This window comes from Lissotriton vulgaris, chromosome 4_2 (assembly GCF_964263255.1).
Source record: "Lissotriton vulgaris chromosome 4_2, aLisVul1.2, whole genome shotgun sequence".
Taxonomy (NCBI): domain Eukaryota; kingdom Metazoa; phylum Chordata; class Amphibia; order Caudata; family Salamandridae; genus Lissotriton; species Lissotriton vulgaris.
This window is the reverse complement of record NC_141692.1, coordinates 5,797,017-5,815,121: the sequence shown is the minus strand read 5'-3', so window position 1 is coordinate 5,815,121 and position 18,105 is coordinate 5,797,017. Positions and strand designations below refer to the sequence as shown.

At 43.0% G+C, this 18,105-nt stretch overlaps 1 protein-coding gene across 1 annotated transcript in view; it reads right to left on the bottom strand.

Annotated features, from left to right (window-relative positions):
* Positions 1 to 13,892: 13,892 nt before the first annotated feature.
* Positions 13,893 to 18,105, bottom strand: part of LOC147718106 (uncharacterized) — a 127,831-nt gene continuing 123,618 nt past the window's right edge. Inside the window, exon 5 of the mRNA XM_086919243.1 lies at positions 13,893 to 14,023. Within this exon, the coding sequence (XP_086775369.1) occupies positions 13,893 to 14,023 (131 nt within the window). The remainder of the gene's footprint in view (positions 14,024 to 18,105) is intronic.

The window sequence follows — 18,105 nt, the reverse complement described above, 5'->3', positions numbered from 1 at the left end:
ATTGTTACTACACTGCACTCTGTACTGTTGAAAGCTCTCTGTACTTTTCCTGCGCAGGAATCTGTACTGTTCCTACACAACACTTTGTACTGTTCCAGCACAGAACGCCCAACAGTTCATGCACAGCATTGTGTAACAGTTCCTACACAGTACATAATACTGAAAAATGCAACCTTAGACAGTGGAACCCTACTCAGAACTAGCACCTGACTTGCTGTTGCGTGCTTATCTAGGTTCCTGATCGATACTGTGACCTTATGCCCCTATTCGGCTAAAAATCCATTTATTCCCTATATTGGCATAACCGTTCAAGTGCGATTTTCTGAAAAGTCATCTCTGGCCTCACACGAACAGAGCCACATTCCAGCATGACTCTCTGCTACTTCCTTTGCGACCAATTAGTGCAATGACAGAGCAGCAGTCACTATCTGATATTCCTAGATAACACTCCGAGTTCTTCAACAAGATAAAAACTTAGCAAACCTGGAAATCCCCGCTTGCTATGTTTTGATTAGTAATGGAACTCTAATGAGCAACTGATAACTGTCACTTCCTAGTGACATCTTTAATTGACGTCTTATGTCCAGCAAACTTGCGTCAAACCCGGCACCTGTCAGGTATAAATATTACCAACGTTGCCTTAAGCAATGTGAGCTGTGAGCTGTGAGCTGCAAGCTACTGTTGCTGATGCCAGCTGCCTGCATGACCCTGTGTTGGTAAAAACTAGCACTCTGTCGCTGCAGCCTGCTATCCTGTGGTGGTGAAGCTGCTGATTACCATTATCGCCGCTACAGCGCGAACTATGGTGCAGTACGCTTGAGGAGCCGAGCAGCCGTCCTCTGCGAAGACATCCAGCCGATTCCAGCTGCCCGCGGACGCTGTCACCCCTCCTTCCTCGACGCGCTGAAGAGAGCCGCTGCCTTTCTCGTGTAGAGAAATCCAGTCCCGGCGCTTCCGGTCTACCCTCGCAGGTGACTGGGATATCGAGAGAGACCCCTGAAGGAGATACCAATCCTCCATCATTCTATTTAGAGGTATGGTGTTGACTAAACCCTTAGACGAGAATTCTTGAAACAAACCTTGGCAAAACCAACTTAACTTAAGCTACTTACTTACTCCCCTTCTCACGTGTTAGGCTTAGGTCAGGCACACTGGGGTAGGCTTAGTTAGAAGCACCAGTTGAGTACGTTAGCCAAATGTATATATGACTGTATATATGTGTTATTACTTTTAAACCATTGTATGGCTAAGAAACCATATCAATGCTTTTACAGTTCTATTTCGCAATACTTATCTTACTGTACGTACCTTTTATAATAACAATTATTGCAATTGTGGCAATACATTTCTCTTGTACGAGAAGAAAGACTGTTCAATAAATGTTAACCCTTTATTGACTAACGCCCGTCTCTCTATTCTCTACATCTTGTGAAAGTAAACTGCACTAGACTGACTGAGTGAAATACATGTCTATTGTTTCACACGACCCTAGAGATCGACTCTTGATCTGAGGAGCAAAGTTGTCATGTTGCACGGTTGTTGGAAAACTGAATCCCTTCTTGTCTGTGCCAAGGAAGCTGATCACTTCCTATGCAGAGAAGAAGGTTTCCAGTGACCTCTGAGCTAGTTGGTAACACAACCCAATTAAGTTTAGCATAGTCAGTGGAGGCCTGGAATATCCGCAGTTCCACGTCGATACTACTGTTTATGTTATTCCAATGCGCAGGGCCTAGTGGGAAACTAGGAACTACACTACATGGCGCCCAAACGTTTGGTAAGGCGATAAACTAACGCAAGACTTATAGAGTAACTCAGTCGTGCATATTTCACACCCCTTTTCTCCCGTAAATACTCCAATAGACGTCTGGAGTGGGTGAAAGGTTAAAATCCGCCCGACCTTAGTAGGAAGAGATTCCTATGTAAAGCTCTGGTTTATTCAACGTTGAAGGATACAGTGTTCCAAAATATTGTGCACCTAATCTTTGTCTCCTTGGAGACCTACTCTGCAAAAACTGCATTTATACAATGTCAGTAGAAGAAAACGGAACCACTGGGGCCGCAGCAGATGCGACTCAGCAAGGTCCCGAATACACAGACCCGGATGCTATTATCATCCCGGTCCACTTAAGAAGATCTATAACTTTAAAACTTATAGAGAACGGACTGACACCACAAGGTGGTACAGTAATTTTCGTGATAGAGGCTCACGAGTATCGGCAGACAGAGGTATTCTATTCATGGATAAACTTTCCAGCGGTAAACGCTAGAACAAAAGAGTTTCACTATTACAAAATAGAGGAACCTCCGGGAGAGTACGCTCCTTTCGAGGAGATTGAAATCCCACTTAAATTTCAAGAGCACCTGCTCTGGTTTAATGGCGCCCTAAAACATAATGATCACATAACTAGGCTCGGTCCACTAGGTAGACCAGGAGCCACGTGGCCGGTTCTAGCCAGCTACACACCACATCCTGACATTGCAAGAATGTCTAGAGAAGAGCTGTTAGCACAGCTAAACACATTAATAAAAATACATAGGCAATTAGTCCAATATGTAATGCGGACTGCAACAGTCCAGCCAGCTGTTAATACACCACAGCTGACCCCTCATCAGGGGAACACAAATAAAATTACACCACAGAACATACAGTCATGTCTTGGTAAAACACCCGCAAAACGGGAACAAATTCCTTTCTGGTTAGCCCAGAAAATCACTCAAATAGAGGCAGTATTTCCTGATACTACCCCTATTGAGAAACACAGAATCTTGACCATCTGCCTTCCTATGGGAATCGCACCACACGTGGAGGACTGCGACACTTGGGGTACAGTCTTTGCTTCCATTTACACAAAAACACACGGTGTTCCGTCTATGGCGGTAATACCAGAAGTGCTAAAACAGATTCAAAATGAATTCGGTCCAGAGCCCGCTTTAAATCTAGGTATGAAATTACTGAAAGACTTCAAGCAGGTCACGGCTATATTATTAGCCAACATAAAGGGAGAAGCAGCATCTGTGGCGATCCGCCAGAAGTTGAGGGAAACAGATATAAAAGATCCTGTTGAGCTTGCAAAAATCATAGAAAAGTGCTATGAAGAATTAGGTAGAGACAGCTTGGGTGGGAAACCAGTTAAGCCCCAACTGCTTGAAAATCCTGAAAAATTATTTATTAAAAATAATTTAAACATTCCTAAAAAGAGCTGGGATGGAAATAAACAATCCACTCCCAAGGAAAAAGTTTTCCAGTCCAGAGGAAGGTCTCCTCGACGGAGGGAGAGAACTCCGACTCGAGAACGCCAGTCTCCCCAACGGGAGCCCTCTGAGAAAAGATATAACCTTAGAAATAGGGATAATATAAAAAAACCTGATAGATATCAAAGTATTGATACACGTCCCTCTCGATCTTCTCCACAGAATTCGGAAAGAAGAGGACGGTCAGACCCAGGAGAGCACACCAAGTCCAAAGACAAGGAATCTGCTCAAAGTAAAAAATCTCAATTTCAGAAAAAGAAGGTAGCCAGTATTAGAGTAATCAACCATGCCGAGAATACTGAGGACACAGTTGAAAAACGGGGAGTGGGCATTGACAATGTTGGACAGTGCAGCAGAGATCAGTATAGCGCGCAAGATCTTGATGAGTCATCTGGAGACAGTGGACACGAATGAATTCATTCAGGTTGAAACTGCCGACGCCAGACTTAGCGAGCCCCATAAAATATACGAAATAACATTGCGTATAGAGGGTGATAAGACTAGGAAAATTAAGGGTCTATTTTGGGATAAGCTCTCAAAAGGCTATGATATTCTGTTAGCTGAAAAAGATTGGCCCCCAGAGTTTGTCAGGGAGTGCCCTCGTGGCAAAGAAGTGATTATGCCTGCCTTCTCGAATCACATACCGATTCATAAAAAATATACATATGCAAGGAAATGGGCAGTAGCCCAGGCACCTGCATTATATAAAAATCATGTAGGATGGGATGAGGATTCTCCTCCTCACAAAATCCAACTAAAAAGTGAACCAACTGCCCAACGCCAGTATCCCATAAAGCAAGAAGCTAAAAAACAAGTCAGGGAGATCTTAGATCAACTTGAGTACCAGGGGGTGATTGAAACATGCACCTCTCAAATGAACAATCCTTTGTTTCCTGTCTCCAAGCCAGACAATTCATATCGTCTAGTTTTGGACTACAGACATCTTAATACATGTTGCAAAACTTTTGCAGTACAAAACTCGCATAGTGCAGCCCTAATGAATAACATAGTTAGGAAAAAATATAAAACGACATTAGACATTTCTAATGGTTTCTTTTGTCAAAACATTGCACCAGAAAGCAGATATTTGACCGCTTTCTCTGCATTTGGGTCGCAGAAAAAATTCTGTCGACTCCAACAGGGGTTCAAGAACAGCCCAGGACTATTCTCAGCTAGGGTAACAGAGTTACTACAAATCTATGATGATGAAGCATTGTCTTACGTAGATGATATTTATCTCACAGACGACGACTTGGATACTCACTTGAAAAGAGTGAACACCATTATACTTGGGTTCGCAGCAGAGGGTTACAAATTCAACTTTAAAAAGTCCCGAATTGCCCATCTGACAGTACTATTTTTAGGGTACGAATTATCAAGTGAAGGGAAAAGCCTAGCGGACAACTTCTTAGAGAAGTGCGCTGTACTCCAAGCTCCAAAAACGCTGAAGAATTTACAATCAATACTAGGTTTTCTGAATTTCGGAAGAACTTACATACTAAATTACGCAGAGAGGGTTAAACCTCTCTACGAACTAATTAAACCTGATTTAAAACAAATCAATTGGACTCAAAAACACACAGAAATTTTGAGATCACTGCAAACAGACATGTTAGCAAAAACTAAATTAGATACACGTGACAACACGATCGATCTTGTAATCCGAGTCATCCCAGGAAGATGCGGATTCACGTACCTAACCTCTAATGAGGGAGAAAAGGTACCTATTTCAATTAAATCTCACTTGTACACACAAGCAGAAAAAGCATTCAGTCACACAGAAAGAACTGTGAAAGCAGTGCAAATCGCATTAGCAAATGAACGAGAACTAGCACACGGCAAACGGATTAATATCCTTACAGCGGAATCCGCCTTCGAGGCGCTATTCAGCCCAGTAAACCTGCCTACAGTGTCACTGGATCCGAAATGGATACAGTGTATAGATTCTCTAGGAGCGGAAGACGTGAAATACTATTTCGCCCCGCAATTTGAAGAACTGAATGATTTAGAATATGAAGAAGAATATCCTCTGCCAATCGAAATTCTGCCTCTCCCACAATATGCCTGTATAATCTATACAGATAGCTTTGTACAGCATTTCAACGTAGAGAGAAAATCCTACGATGCAGCATGTGCGATCATTAAAGGTCGTTGGCTGTGCGGTAAATTCAGACCGAAAGTAACAAAAACTGAATCTGTAAGAAACTGTTCGGTTCAGAGAACTGAAATCAGATGTTTAAAGATGGCGCTCGAAAATGCAGAACGCGAATTCCCCACACTTATAGTGTGCGATTCTCATTTTTGCGTCAACTCTTACAATAACAAACTGCAGAGTTGGATCGAAAATGACTACAAAGATGACACAGGTGCCACAATAAAGCATAAAAAGCTCTGGAACGAGGTAGCTCTTTTACACAAAGAACTACAAAAGACTCACGTGATTCACGCACAGAGTCTTCAACGTGATGGCGTTCACGTTGCAGGGAATTCATTGGCTAATACAGCCAAAGCGGAAGCAACTAACCCGGCTTCCGTAGCCACAAAAAAGCGTACAGATAAATACATAGACGGGGAAACCATGCTGGCAGTAAAAACGACCGTAAAAGGCGACTGTGCAACACTACCCGTAAACTATCCACTCAATTATGCATACATAATCGATGCAAACTCCGTTCCTTTTGCTCGAATCCCTGGAGTGGGGGACAGAGTAATTCCAAACAGGAGCAGGAGGGGCTTCCTCTTACTGGAAGCACACATGGGGTTGGGTCTGAGACACCAAACAATCAAAGCCTCTCTGAAAGAATTACAATCAGAGTACTGGTGGCCAGGAATGAGTATAGATATTCAATGTTTTGCTCAAAAATGTGAAAACTGCAACCGAAATCGCAGTGATGAACCGGCAAGTGTAGTTTCAGGATCCCTTCTAGACAGCATAAGGCGGTCTATCTGCGCAATCAAAGAAGAGAAGCGCGTCCCAGTGTACACAGTTAAGGCGAAAAGCACTTAAAAAATGAGGTCCCCAGCGCTCGGCTGACGCTAGAACGGTTATAAAAGATTTGCGAGTCTTTATCGGCACATACGCAATTACCACGTTCCATTCTGACCAGGGTCCTGCTTTCAGCTCTCGAGCCTATAAGGAGGCCATGGCCAGCATGGGAATTGGGTTGCGGTATTCTTGTCCGTCGCACCCCGAAGGGAATAGTGTGGTAGAAAGAAAAAACCGTGACATAAAGCAATCTATAACAGCGAAGGTATTAGGTTCAGGCGCTGGGTGGGTCAAACATTTAATAAGTGTCCAGACTAGTCTTAACAACATGCCAAGAAATTCTCTAAAAGGTTTCAGCCCATACGAACTATTGTTCGGAATTAGAATGAACGTTCAGGACCTCGATAGTCAGATGTCAGTGGTACAAGAAGAAAAAACGCAGTTTGATGTAAAAGACCGTTTGGCTGTTTTACAGGAACTGAATGAAACAAGAAAATCATTAAGCAACATAAAGTTAAAGCAACAGCCAAGTACCACTGACGAGGCACCACCCGCAACAGCCCCAGCAAGGCCTGTCTGGATTCCAAAGATTGGGGATCTAGTCAGAGAAAAGATCGCGGTTAAGAAGGAAATTTGGGCCTTCTTACAGAAAAGCAGTACCTGTCTTAGCAGTCACCGGAACAAGATCAGTTGTGCTACCGCCCCTTGCTGGTAAAAAGGAGAACAGAGTCGTGTCTATCGATCTGGTAAAACCACAAGCATGTGGCCTATAATCAACAGTAGGCCCAGTGGACTCCCAAGAAACAACAGAATACCCAAACTTGCAACAATCCAAGAGGTTCAAACTGAAAGACTCATCACATTCGATCAGCCTGCAGTGCACAATGAAGGACTATGCAATAATGCCATGGAACTCGTGCCTCTTGAAACACAGATTGAAACAGTTCGTCAAGAAACAACACCAGTCTACAATGATGTGGCATCAGAAAGTGCTACCGAGAGACAGATTGAAAAAACAATCCCATCAATTGACAGAACTGCCTCTGGTTATTTCATCAACTTCGACAACTTCTCTGAAGATTTTAACGACCCCGAAGTGATGCCAGAAACAAAAAAGTATTCTAAAGAAAATACAACAGGACTCCTTCAACAAATCAAAGAACTGTATCTGGATTCACCGTTGATTGAGCATTGGATTATCTCAGGGGTATTCATACTCCTACTATGCCTAATTTTAGTTTTAATTTTAGGGAAGTTCATTACAATTGAATGGACACAGCAAGTCAGAACATCAACCTAGTCCTGAAACCACACAGATCATCCCACGTGAAGAAAAGAGAACTGTCAACAGTAAATGTCACAGCAATTCCAATACCTGGTGGGGTAGTATGGGAGAAAACAGACTATGAGATATATGGTCCGGTCGAAATCCTGAAGTATCCTCATCAACTAAAGGTTTCCTTAAGTGACTTTGTGACACCTAGTACATTCTCTGATGATTGGGACTTTAACAGTATTAATGACATGATGTCTGATTTAGTAATGTCAGCTAGATTCACAGATCATGATTATTTACAAGGTTCATCTAGTTATGAGCAGTTATTCTGTTACACCCACTATGGGGATCATTACTTGCATAAATCTGCACAGCCTAGAAATGTTTTTATGTATAATCAATGGGAACATTGTGCTACACCACCTAAAAGCAGTTCTAAAGCATTTTTTGAGAAATTCAAATACTTCTCAGGGTTTAACACCAGTGATGCAGAAACGTTTTATTATAAACTGTTAGATAAAACAGGAATGAAAACAATGCTGACAAATTCTAAATTGATATATTCAGAAGCATTTTATGACAAAATGATGACATTTGGTTTTGATTATTGGAAAAATAATATTGAAACGAAAACAATTTGGGGTACAAAAGATTGGCAGGTGCAAGGCATAGAAGCACTATTTAGAACCTGCATGATACCAGAACAAATGTTATTTTTAAATGACACTGTACACCAAACATCTTGTCTTGGCCTAGCTAAGATCAAAGACCTTAAAACACCGTCTATACCAAAGCCAATACCTGAAAATGCAACCACAGATATTGAGTTAGACGTGTCACAAATTTTACATTTCAACAGAACAAATCCTGATTGGAAAAAGTGGTTAATCTGGCCTACAGACACAAATAGCTGTCAGGATAGATTCCTGAATAAAACACAGGGGTTAAAAATGACCAGATTAGACTCTAGATACTCCCAGAGACAACATCCAGGGATTATAACCACATACAGTGTAGGGAAACTCTGCCTAGAATGGCTAACTACATCCACACTGGCTGAAATTAAGCAACACTTGTCTTTGCTAAAAGATGGTGCTGATTTGCGCGATTTCATTCTTGGACCACGCAAACAGCGTCAAAAGCGTTTCATAGCGACCAGTATCTATGCTGCTTACAACGAGGCTTGGAAAGTAAAGCAAATTGAAACTGCTGAAAAAATACGAGAAATTGATCGTATTAATTTGGAGAAATCACTTTCTGTGGTAGACAATGGGTTAATGACTCTGTCTTCCAGAATATGTTCTTTGGACAATATTGTATCCTCTGCCTTTGATGTGATAGACAGAGATTTGCTAATATTACAACATGGCCAATCTCAATTACGCTCTATTATAGAATTAGGCTGGATGCTGCAAAATCTTCGTTCAGGCTATGTGCCTTGGCGTTTAATCAACACAACGTCATTATTTTCCAGTTTTAACCTTACTGATAAACAGATCAGTTTGGCACAGAAAGGAGCAGACTATACAATCCTGAGCATCGAAAAACTCGAGAGATTATCATTGACAATGTCAGAGAGTCCTGTCATTGAATGGATAATACACGGAATTATCACAATTCCGATAACAACTTTCCGATTTCAAAAGTGCCTTGAGTACATACCTGCTGGCCAGTATGAACAATTGGGTAAGGGATATGTAAAATCCGAATGGAAATTACCATACACTCATTCTTGCTATAGTGACAGTGACAAAAATGTATTTCTTAGTGGTGACAACTGTAAACACTCACTAAGCGGTATACTTTTGTGTCAGGGTATTAATTTACACGGAGCATGTGATGGAAATTCAAACAACCTTTCATGCCACCAGCTAGTCACACCTGCAACTCAGATAGAGCCCTTCTTTATGCAACTCGCAAACGGGAGTTACATTCTTAGAACGGATCACAGGTGTTGTGGCCTCGCGCCCGGGAAAAGTTATCTAGTACAAGTAACGTCCATGGTCAAATGTTGTATGCAAGCATTGTTCCCGAGCGGGCCTCCAGACATAGTGACTCCCCTCTGGCCTCGTCTGAATCTCTATTCTATACGAATTGATACATTAAGCAAAATGAAATCTGTACTTTTACAGACAACAGTGCCTATAACGTCATCTAAAGAGACGTATGATCTTCTAGTCGCAAGGACGGCTACTGAAGTTCATGACCTTTTATCAACAAATTGCCCCGTGCATTTCGTAGAAATGTTCAGCCAACTCCTTAACATGTCTAGTGCAACAAGCATCCCAGGCATATTTAAGACAGTCTTTACGGGACTGCTAACACCCTTCCAGGCAATTTTGGGAATCTTTCCTAATTTTGTGCACTCCATTTTTGGCGGCATACCTCTATTTTTGGGACTCGTTGCAGGGATTCTATTTTTGATCCTTCTGCTACGTTATGGCAAGCCTCGGCTCAGACATAGCTCCCATGGGAATGGAAGAGACAATCCTAGCAATGCGCTACAGGGACAGGATAACTAACGTCCTCGGATTGGCCAGGCTGAGAGATCTAAACATGACCTGGTTCCTTTCATTCAGACCGATATGGCAAAATTGCATTTTACCTGTGCTACGGTGTATGCTTTGCGGCGATGAATGCGTGTTGGACATCTGTCTTTCACTTCCATCAGCAGTACCAATGGACGTCGATACTTTGCTCAGTCCAATAACGGCTCACGCATTGTGTTGTCCCCAGCGGCTACCAATCCTGATGACGGCATTCGTGGAGACTCCTGTACTACAGCCAAGTGGTAACAGTGGAGCGAGTGACAAAAGCAACATCATCCAGGTACAACGTTCTGTGAGCATTGCTGGTCCTGCCTTCGATGACAGCAATCATTCTCACACCTGCCAAGTTACAGCGCTATCTAATTTGGTTGAACTATCACCTGAATTTGTAGACCAATTCTTTGAGAGCCTGTCTGATACGATGTTCTCACCCACAGAGAAACAATAACTTTTGAGAAGCTTTCCGACACACAGCGTTCCCATGAACTCTGAATTCGGCCTTCAGTTTTGATCAACAAAAACTGCCAGGAGCTTTGGAAATCTATTTTCTTTGAATTGGACAATTTTTTTAATATTGACCCTTTTTGGCACGAACAATTCTTTGCTTAACGTAAAAACTATTCTTAGAGAACAGAAGCTTCACACTTCTATTTCTAAACACATCTAGAGACATAACAACATAACACCAGCCTCTAGCACACATGTTATTACAATGCATTTTTATGTGATGATTTATCTCGCCTTTCTTCTGTCAGAGATACTTCATGTGTAATTCCTTTGGCATAATCGTTCCTTGACTTCATATGCAATAATTTTTTGAATGATTAATATGCTTTAAAAAACGTACAGTACCTAAATTCCATGTATTACAAGTACGCCTATTTCGAATGCATTTATGTATTTTGGAGTGGGCAATGTTACACATACATCTAATTGCTTAGTTTTAGTAATTTTGATGGACATGAAAACGTGGAGTGGGTGTTGCGTGCTTATCTAGGTTCCTGATCGATACTGTGACCTTATGCCCCTATTCGGCTATAAATCCATTTATTCCCTATATTGGCATAACCGTTCAAGTGCGATTTTCTGAAAAGTCATCTCTGGCCTCACACGAACAGAGCCACATTCCAGCATGACTCTCTGCTACTTCCTTTGCGACCAATTAGTGCAATGACAGAGCAGCAGTCACTATCTGATATTCCTAGATAACACTCCGAGTTCTTCAACAAGATAAAAACTTAGCAAACCTGGAAATCCCCGCTTGCTATGTTTTGATTAGTAATGGAACTCTAATGAGCAACTGATAACTGTCACTTCCTAGTGACATCTTTAATTGACGTCTTATGTCCAGCAAACTTGCGTCAAACCCGGCACCTGTCAGGTATAAATATTACCAACGTTGCCTTAAGCAATGTGAGCTGTGAGCTGTGAGCTGCAAGCTACTGTTGCTGATGCCAGCTGCCTGCATGACCCTGTGTTGGTAAAAACTAGCACTCTGTCGCTGCAGCCTGCTATCCTGTGGTGGTGAAGCTGCTGATTACCATTATCGCCGCTACAGCGCGAACTATGGTGCTGTACGCTTGAGGAGCCGAGCAGCCGTCCTCTGCGAAGACATCCAGCCGATTCCAGCTGCCTGCGGACGCTGTCACCCGTCCTTCCTCGACGCGCTGAAGAGAGCCGCTGTTTTTCTCGTGTAGAGAAATCCAGTCCCGGCGCTTCCGGTCTACCCTCGCAGGTGACTGGGATATCGAGAGAGACCCCTGAAGGAGATACCAATCCTCCATCATTCTATTTAGAGGTATGGTGTTGACTAAACCCTTAGACGAGAATTCTTGAAACAAACCTTGGCAAAACCAACTTAACTTAAGCTACTTACTTACTCCCCTTCTCACGTGTTAGGCTTAGGTCAGGCACACTGGGGTAGGCTTAGTTAGAAGCACCAGTTGAGTACGTTAGCCAAATGTATATATGACTGTATATATGTTTTATTACTTTTAAACCATTGTAGGCTAAGAAACCATATCAATTCTTTTACAGTTCTATTTCGCAATACTTATCTTACTGTACGTACCTTTTATAATAACAATTATTGCAATTGTGGCAATACATTTCTCTTGTACGAGAAGAAAGACTGTTCAATAAATGTTAACCCTTTATTGACTAACGCCCGTCTCTCTATTCTCTACATCTTGTGAAAGTAAACTGCACTAGACTGACTGAGTGAAATACATGTCTATTGTTTCACACGACCCTAGAGATCGACTCTTGATCTGAGGAGCAAAGTTGTCATGTTGCACGGTTGTTGGAAAACTGAATCCCTTCTTGTCTGTGCCAAGGAAGCTGATCACTTCCTATGCAGAGAAGAAGGTTTCCAGTGACCTCTGAGCTAGTTGGTAACACAACCCAATTAAGTTTAGCATAGTCAGTGGAGGCCTGGAATATCCGCAGTTCCACGTCGATACTACTGTTTATGTTATTCCAATGCGCAGGGCCTAGTGGGAAACTAGGAACTACACTACATTGCTATCCCTATTTCTTATGCATATGTTGGGAAGTACCCAAGGTAGTGTGTGCACACAGTTAGCCCACCCACTGTCAAGGTGCAATCTAATACTGGAATTAACAACTTCTAATAAGGACAAAAGGTGCACCACTAAAAGGTAAGTAAACACACATCAAATTATCAGTTCTCTGTTCAGAGTTGTTTCTTCAAATTCTTCATTTATCCAAAAAGTTAAAAAATGGTCAAGTTGACATGAACAGCCGACGGGTTTCGTCCAAATAAAAGGTCTTCTTCAGGGCATCAAAGAAGCCCTCCTGACATACAATGTCCGAGTGTCCATGATGGATGAGATCAACAGTGGTGGTGAGGAAGTCATTTTGTTTGAACAAAACGCGTTAGATGTTCATGTTATCATTTTAGTTTTCTTTTAACTACTGCTGGCAGAGCAGCGGGGCGGTGCTCCTCCGCCATAGCAGAGGAGCCGCCACTGATCACATCCCTGGGACTCATGTACATCAGAGAGAGTGGTTCATTCACAAACTTGCAGCCTTCATGTTGCACTCAATAGCAGGGCGGCCACTCTTTAGATGTTGTGTTTTAGACATCAGCATCTTCAGGCAATAAACAACCACTGGTCTAAGTTCTTTATTTTTAACTGGATTACCCTTTTAAAATGTTGTTATTAAATGACTACAAATACTGAGTCGAAGTTCCATTAGTTCAAATACATTTTTATTAATTTTGATTAATTTACAGTGTCATGCAAATCTACACATTGTCATTTAAAGGATTTGTGACAGTGAATGCCAGCTCACTACTGGATTTTGTCAACACAAGTGTGGTGGACCACTGTTGATGGAGTTGGTAGGAACCAGTTGAGTCTGGTAAGGACTAGCTCACAGAAGCAGCATGGAGGTCGGCTAAGAAACAACAGTTCATGGGCAGACCTTTTGGAGCAGTCACTGAATGGCCATCCCTGTGGGATGGGAGGAGGCAGCAGATGGCGTCATCCCCTGCGGTATGGGAGGGGGAACCAGATCATGTCATGTCATTTTAGTATTATATAAAGGACAACTTGCTTCTAAGGCTTTGACACAACTCAGATGGTTCTGGAACCGACCTGGATCAGTAGGAGCTGCTCTGAGAAGACACAGAGGAGACAAGGGCAGTGACATTGCTTAAGGGGGTCTGTAGCACTAGAATCAGCTAATGTCTAAGCATGCAGTAGCATGGTAATTGGCCATGCACATACTTATACATGTGTACCGGATGTAATAGGACACACTCGGCTGGCACATGGGCATGTTGATGGTGCAACAGGTAGTCTCAAACTTTGATGGCAGGTGAACACTTAAAATCATGATTCAGCAGTTGTATACCTCGAAGGTTGAAAGCGCCTTTTCTGCAGAAATTTCTGGTCATGCATCCTGATGCACTGTACTCTTTCACAGTTTCACCTGCAGAAGAAAAGATAAGACACAGTCAGAAGTGAACAGCACTGTTGGATACAGGTGTTTCATAATTGAGGTATCTGTTGCCATCCCTCATGCCCCTTTTGGGGTCCAGATAATTATTATTCAGGATAATCCATAATGCCAGTAGGCGGAACCTGGGCAGACACTGGTCCAGCCCTCGGTCCACTCATCCTGGACATCTGGTTTTCCATGGCTAATGACTACCTCTAAAAGAGGCTCCTGATTCCAACCAGTGAGGTGGTTTTGGGGGTACAAGGGCACCCTGAAGGGGTAAAGACCTATAGCAGCACCTTCTCCTCTTACACAATCCTGTCTGGTGCCAAGGACAAAAGGAGGGGCGCCTGGAAGTGGGTAATGGAGTTGCCAGGGGCACTGAATAGGAGGGAGTCTGACAACATATGTGGGTGAGCACATGGGGAAGCGGTACATGAGCAGGCCATGAAAGTAACATCTTCAAATGGAGTTGGATTTTAAAACCGCTGGGCGGGTGCAAAGAAGAGGAATGAAAAATGGAAAGGTGCAGGGAATCAATGGAGTAGACATGGCAGATGGGGCTTGAATGGGCCCACTGCAATGCCTCAGAGAATGGAAAAGAACTTGAGGGAGATTGGGATAGTTTGAGACAAGATGGAATGAAGAAAGAGATAAGTGAAAACAGGATGAATGAAGAATGGAAAGAGGTGGGGCTTCAATGGATTAGAGAGGGCAGATGTGGCTTGAATGGGGCCATCGCTGTGCCGCTGAGAATGAAGAAGAACTTGAGGGAGATGGTGATAGCTTGAGACAAGAAAGAGATAAGTGAATACCAGATGTAGGAAGAAGAGGAGTAAGGTTGGACAGAAAAAGAGATGATCAATGATGGGAAGAGGGATGGGGCACAGGCAGAAACCTGCTAGAGGGTTAGAGGGGCTGATGGATGTAACATTTGAGGGGTCACTCTAATATGCCCGTGTAGTGGTGGCCTCACCTCCACCAGACATATAATGAACAGGCTGACAAATCTGCAAAATGTTGCAAGTCTCGTCCATGGCAGACGCACGTTAGGGGAAAAGTCAGCAGCACAGGTCTATCATGCTTTAGATGCATGGATGAAATGCCATCACAAATGCTGGTCCTAGACATGCTCCCCTAAACTCTGGTTAAGATTCCAGAACCCACATTCAACCCACCCCATGGATGGAGTTTCCTGTTTCCTTTGTTGAGTTCTACATGGTGACTGTGGCAGCCTTGCACAGCAGTAACACTGGTGACGGTGATGCACAATCTACCACAAAGGAGTAACCAATGGCAGAGCTGGTATTACCATCTTCAACCCTCAGATAAGGAAATATATTTCAGGGGAGGGTGGGCAGAACATCTGCCTTTTTGACAAATGTTGCTGAGAGAGAGGGGTCCCAGTAAACAAACAAGAAAATATGCAGAATCAATAAACAAAAATCAATTGACAAAGATTTGCTCACATTGTATTTATTTCCAATGTAGCTTAGCCACTTATTCAGGCAATTAAGGTAACAATTATAATTTTATAAAGTGCCCTGGTAAAGGGGGGGGAAAGGAATGGTGCAGTGAGTGTGGGAAGGGTAAGTGACATAAAAACAGAGCCAAAGGCTGCAATCAATTGAGAATTATTAAGCTCATTCAAATTATGGGTGATCATAAATTCCAAAACATTTTTATAACATAAACGTGCTGAATAACATTATTCCTGAATTGAAGCTGAAAAAACACAGAAAACAGTCGATGTTTCGACCCCTAGTGTAAAGGCAGGCAAAAGTTGATCCCTTGCATTGGGGACTTCATCAGGACGAGAAGATAAGGGGGGAGAGGGGCACAACCAAGGAAGCTTGTTGTCCTAGGCGGAAAGTGAGTGATTACTCCCACAAAGTAGATTAATTGGGCTTGGCAAGGCCTGCCCTGATCACAAAACCACTGCAGAATGCTGGCAAAAGCGTTGTTCTGGTCAAACAGTTCAGTGTTGGATAAGATCAAAGGTCTCAGTGCTTCGAATAAAGGAATCAGCAGATCTGGTCGGACACACCATGAAGTCACATAGACATTGTTTCAGTGGACATACCACATGAAAATACGAAATGATAAATCAGCAATTGGAGATCAAGCATCTGTTGAAACGCGGACTCCGTTTCTAGACTGCTGATGATACATGGATTCATTCCCTTACTTACAGATACCGATTTTGAAGATTCTTGGCCCTATCTAACGTGTGGACTCCGCGTTTGAACAGATGCTTGATCTCCAATTGCTGATTTATCATTTCGTATTTTCATGTGGTATGTCCACTGAAACAAAACAATGTCTATGTGACTTCATGGTGTGTCCGACCAGATTTGCTGATTCCTTTATTCGAAGCACTGAGACCTTTGATCTTATACAACACTGAACTGTTTGACCAGAACAACGCTTTTGCCAGCATTCTGCAGTGGTTTTGTGATCTGGGCAGGCCTTGCCAAGCCCAATTAATCTACTTTGTGGGAGTAATCACTCACTTTCCGCCTAGGACAACAAGCTTCCTTGGTTTTGCCCCTCTCCCCCCTTATCTTCTCGTCCTGATGAAGACCCCAATGCAAGGGATCAACTTTTGCCTGCCTTTACACTAGGGGTCGAAACCTCGACTGTTTTCTGTGTTTTTTCAGCTTCAATTCAGGAATAATGTTATTCAGCACGTTTATGAAGCATGTTATGTTATAAAAATGTTTTGGAATTTATGATCACCCATAATTTGAATGAGCTTAATAATTCTCAATTGATTGCAGCCTTTGGCTCTGTTTTTATGTCACTTACCCTTCCCACACTCACTGCACCATTCCCTTTTCCCCCCCTTTACCAGGGCACTTTATACAATTATAATTGTTACCTTAATTGCCTGAATAAGTGGCTAAGCTACATTGGAAATAAATACAATGTGAGCAAATCTTTGTCAATTGATTTCTGTTTATTGATTCTGCATATTTTCTTGTTTGTTTACTGGGACCCCTCTCTCTCGGCAATATACGTACCCAGGTCCCAGTGACTTTATTGGGTGAAACCCCCCCTTTTGCAAATCACTTTTTGACAAATGTTGCAATATAACTCCGCTCCCCTCCAACTCCCAATTTCTCTGCACGCAATTGGAAGCACGCTGATATTTCCCTGTTCCACTCGACCCTTGCTTCTACCCTACCCCCTAGCCACTCCGACTTGAACTCCCAAGCAGCCGCTATGGACCTATGGCTGTCTCAAGCCAGTGACGACTCCGACTTGAACTCCCAAGCAGCCGCTATGGACCTATGGCTGTCTCAAGCCAGTGACGCAGTCGCTCCAGCTAAATCCATTAAATCGAAGCGGCCCCACGACGCTCAGCGCTGGTTCACTGACCAACTCAAGGCCAGCAAACTCCTTCTTCGTCAGTCTGAGCGCCGATGGAGGCGTAACTATGATCCCTCGTTGAAGTCTGTTTACATCGACTTACTTAAATCTTATAAAAAATCCATCATCCTAGCCAAATCTGCTTATTTCTCCCAAAAAGTAATTAACTCTGCCTCCAAGACTAAAGAAATCTTTTCAATTGTCGCTGAACTTTCCCTTCCTGACCGTGTAACACCTCAGCCTCAGCCATCACAAGCTTTGTGCGACTCCCTCAATTCTTTTTTCATTGATAAAATTGCCACAATCAAAAACAATATTCCCCCCACCACTATGTCTCACATCAGCGCCCTTCCTCCTCCGAACCCCCACTCCCTGAATGTTTTTCCCCCGATTTCTTTAGACACCTTCCGTTCATTACTCTCGGCTGTGGGCTCAGGCTCCCCCAAGGATTGTTGTCCTCCCCAAATCCTTAGAGATGCCTTCATGTCATGTCCCGACCCTCCTCTGGACCTCTTAAACCGGTCACTCTCCACAGGCTCTGTCCCTAATGCCTTCAAAAGCGCTGTGGTGGTACCTATTCTGAAAAAACCCGGTTCCGATCCTGCGGTACTGGGTAATTACCGACCTATCTCCCTTCTCCCATATCTGGGGAAGGTCCTGGAAACCTATGTCACCCGTTGCCTGAGCTCTTTCATCGAGGA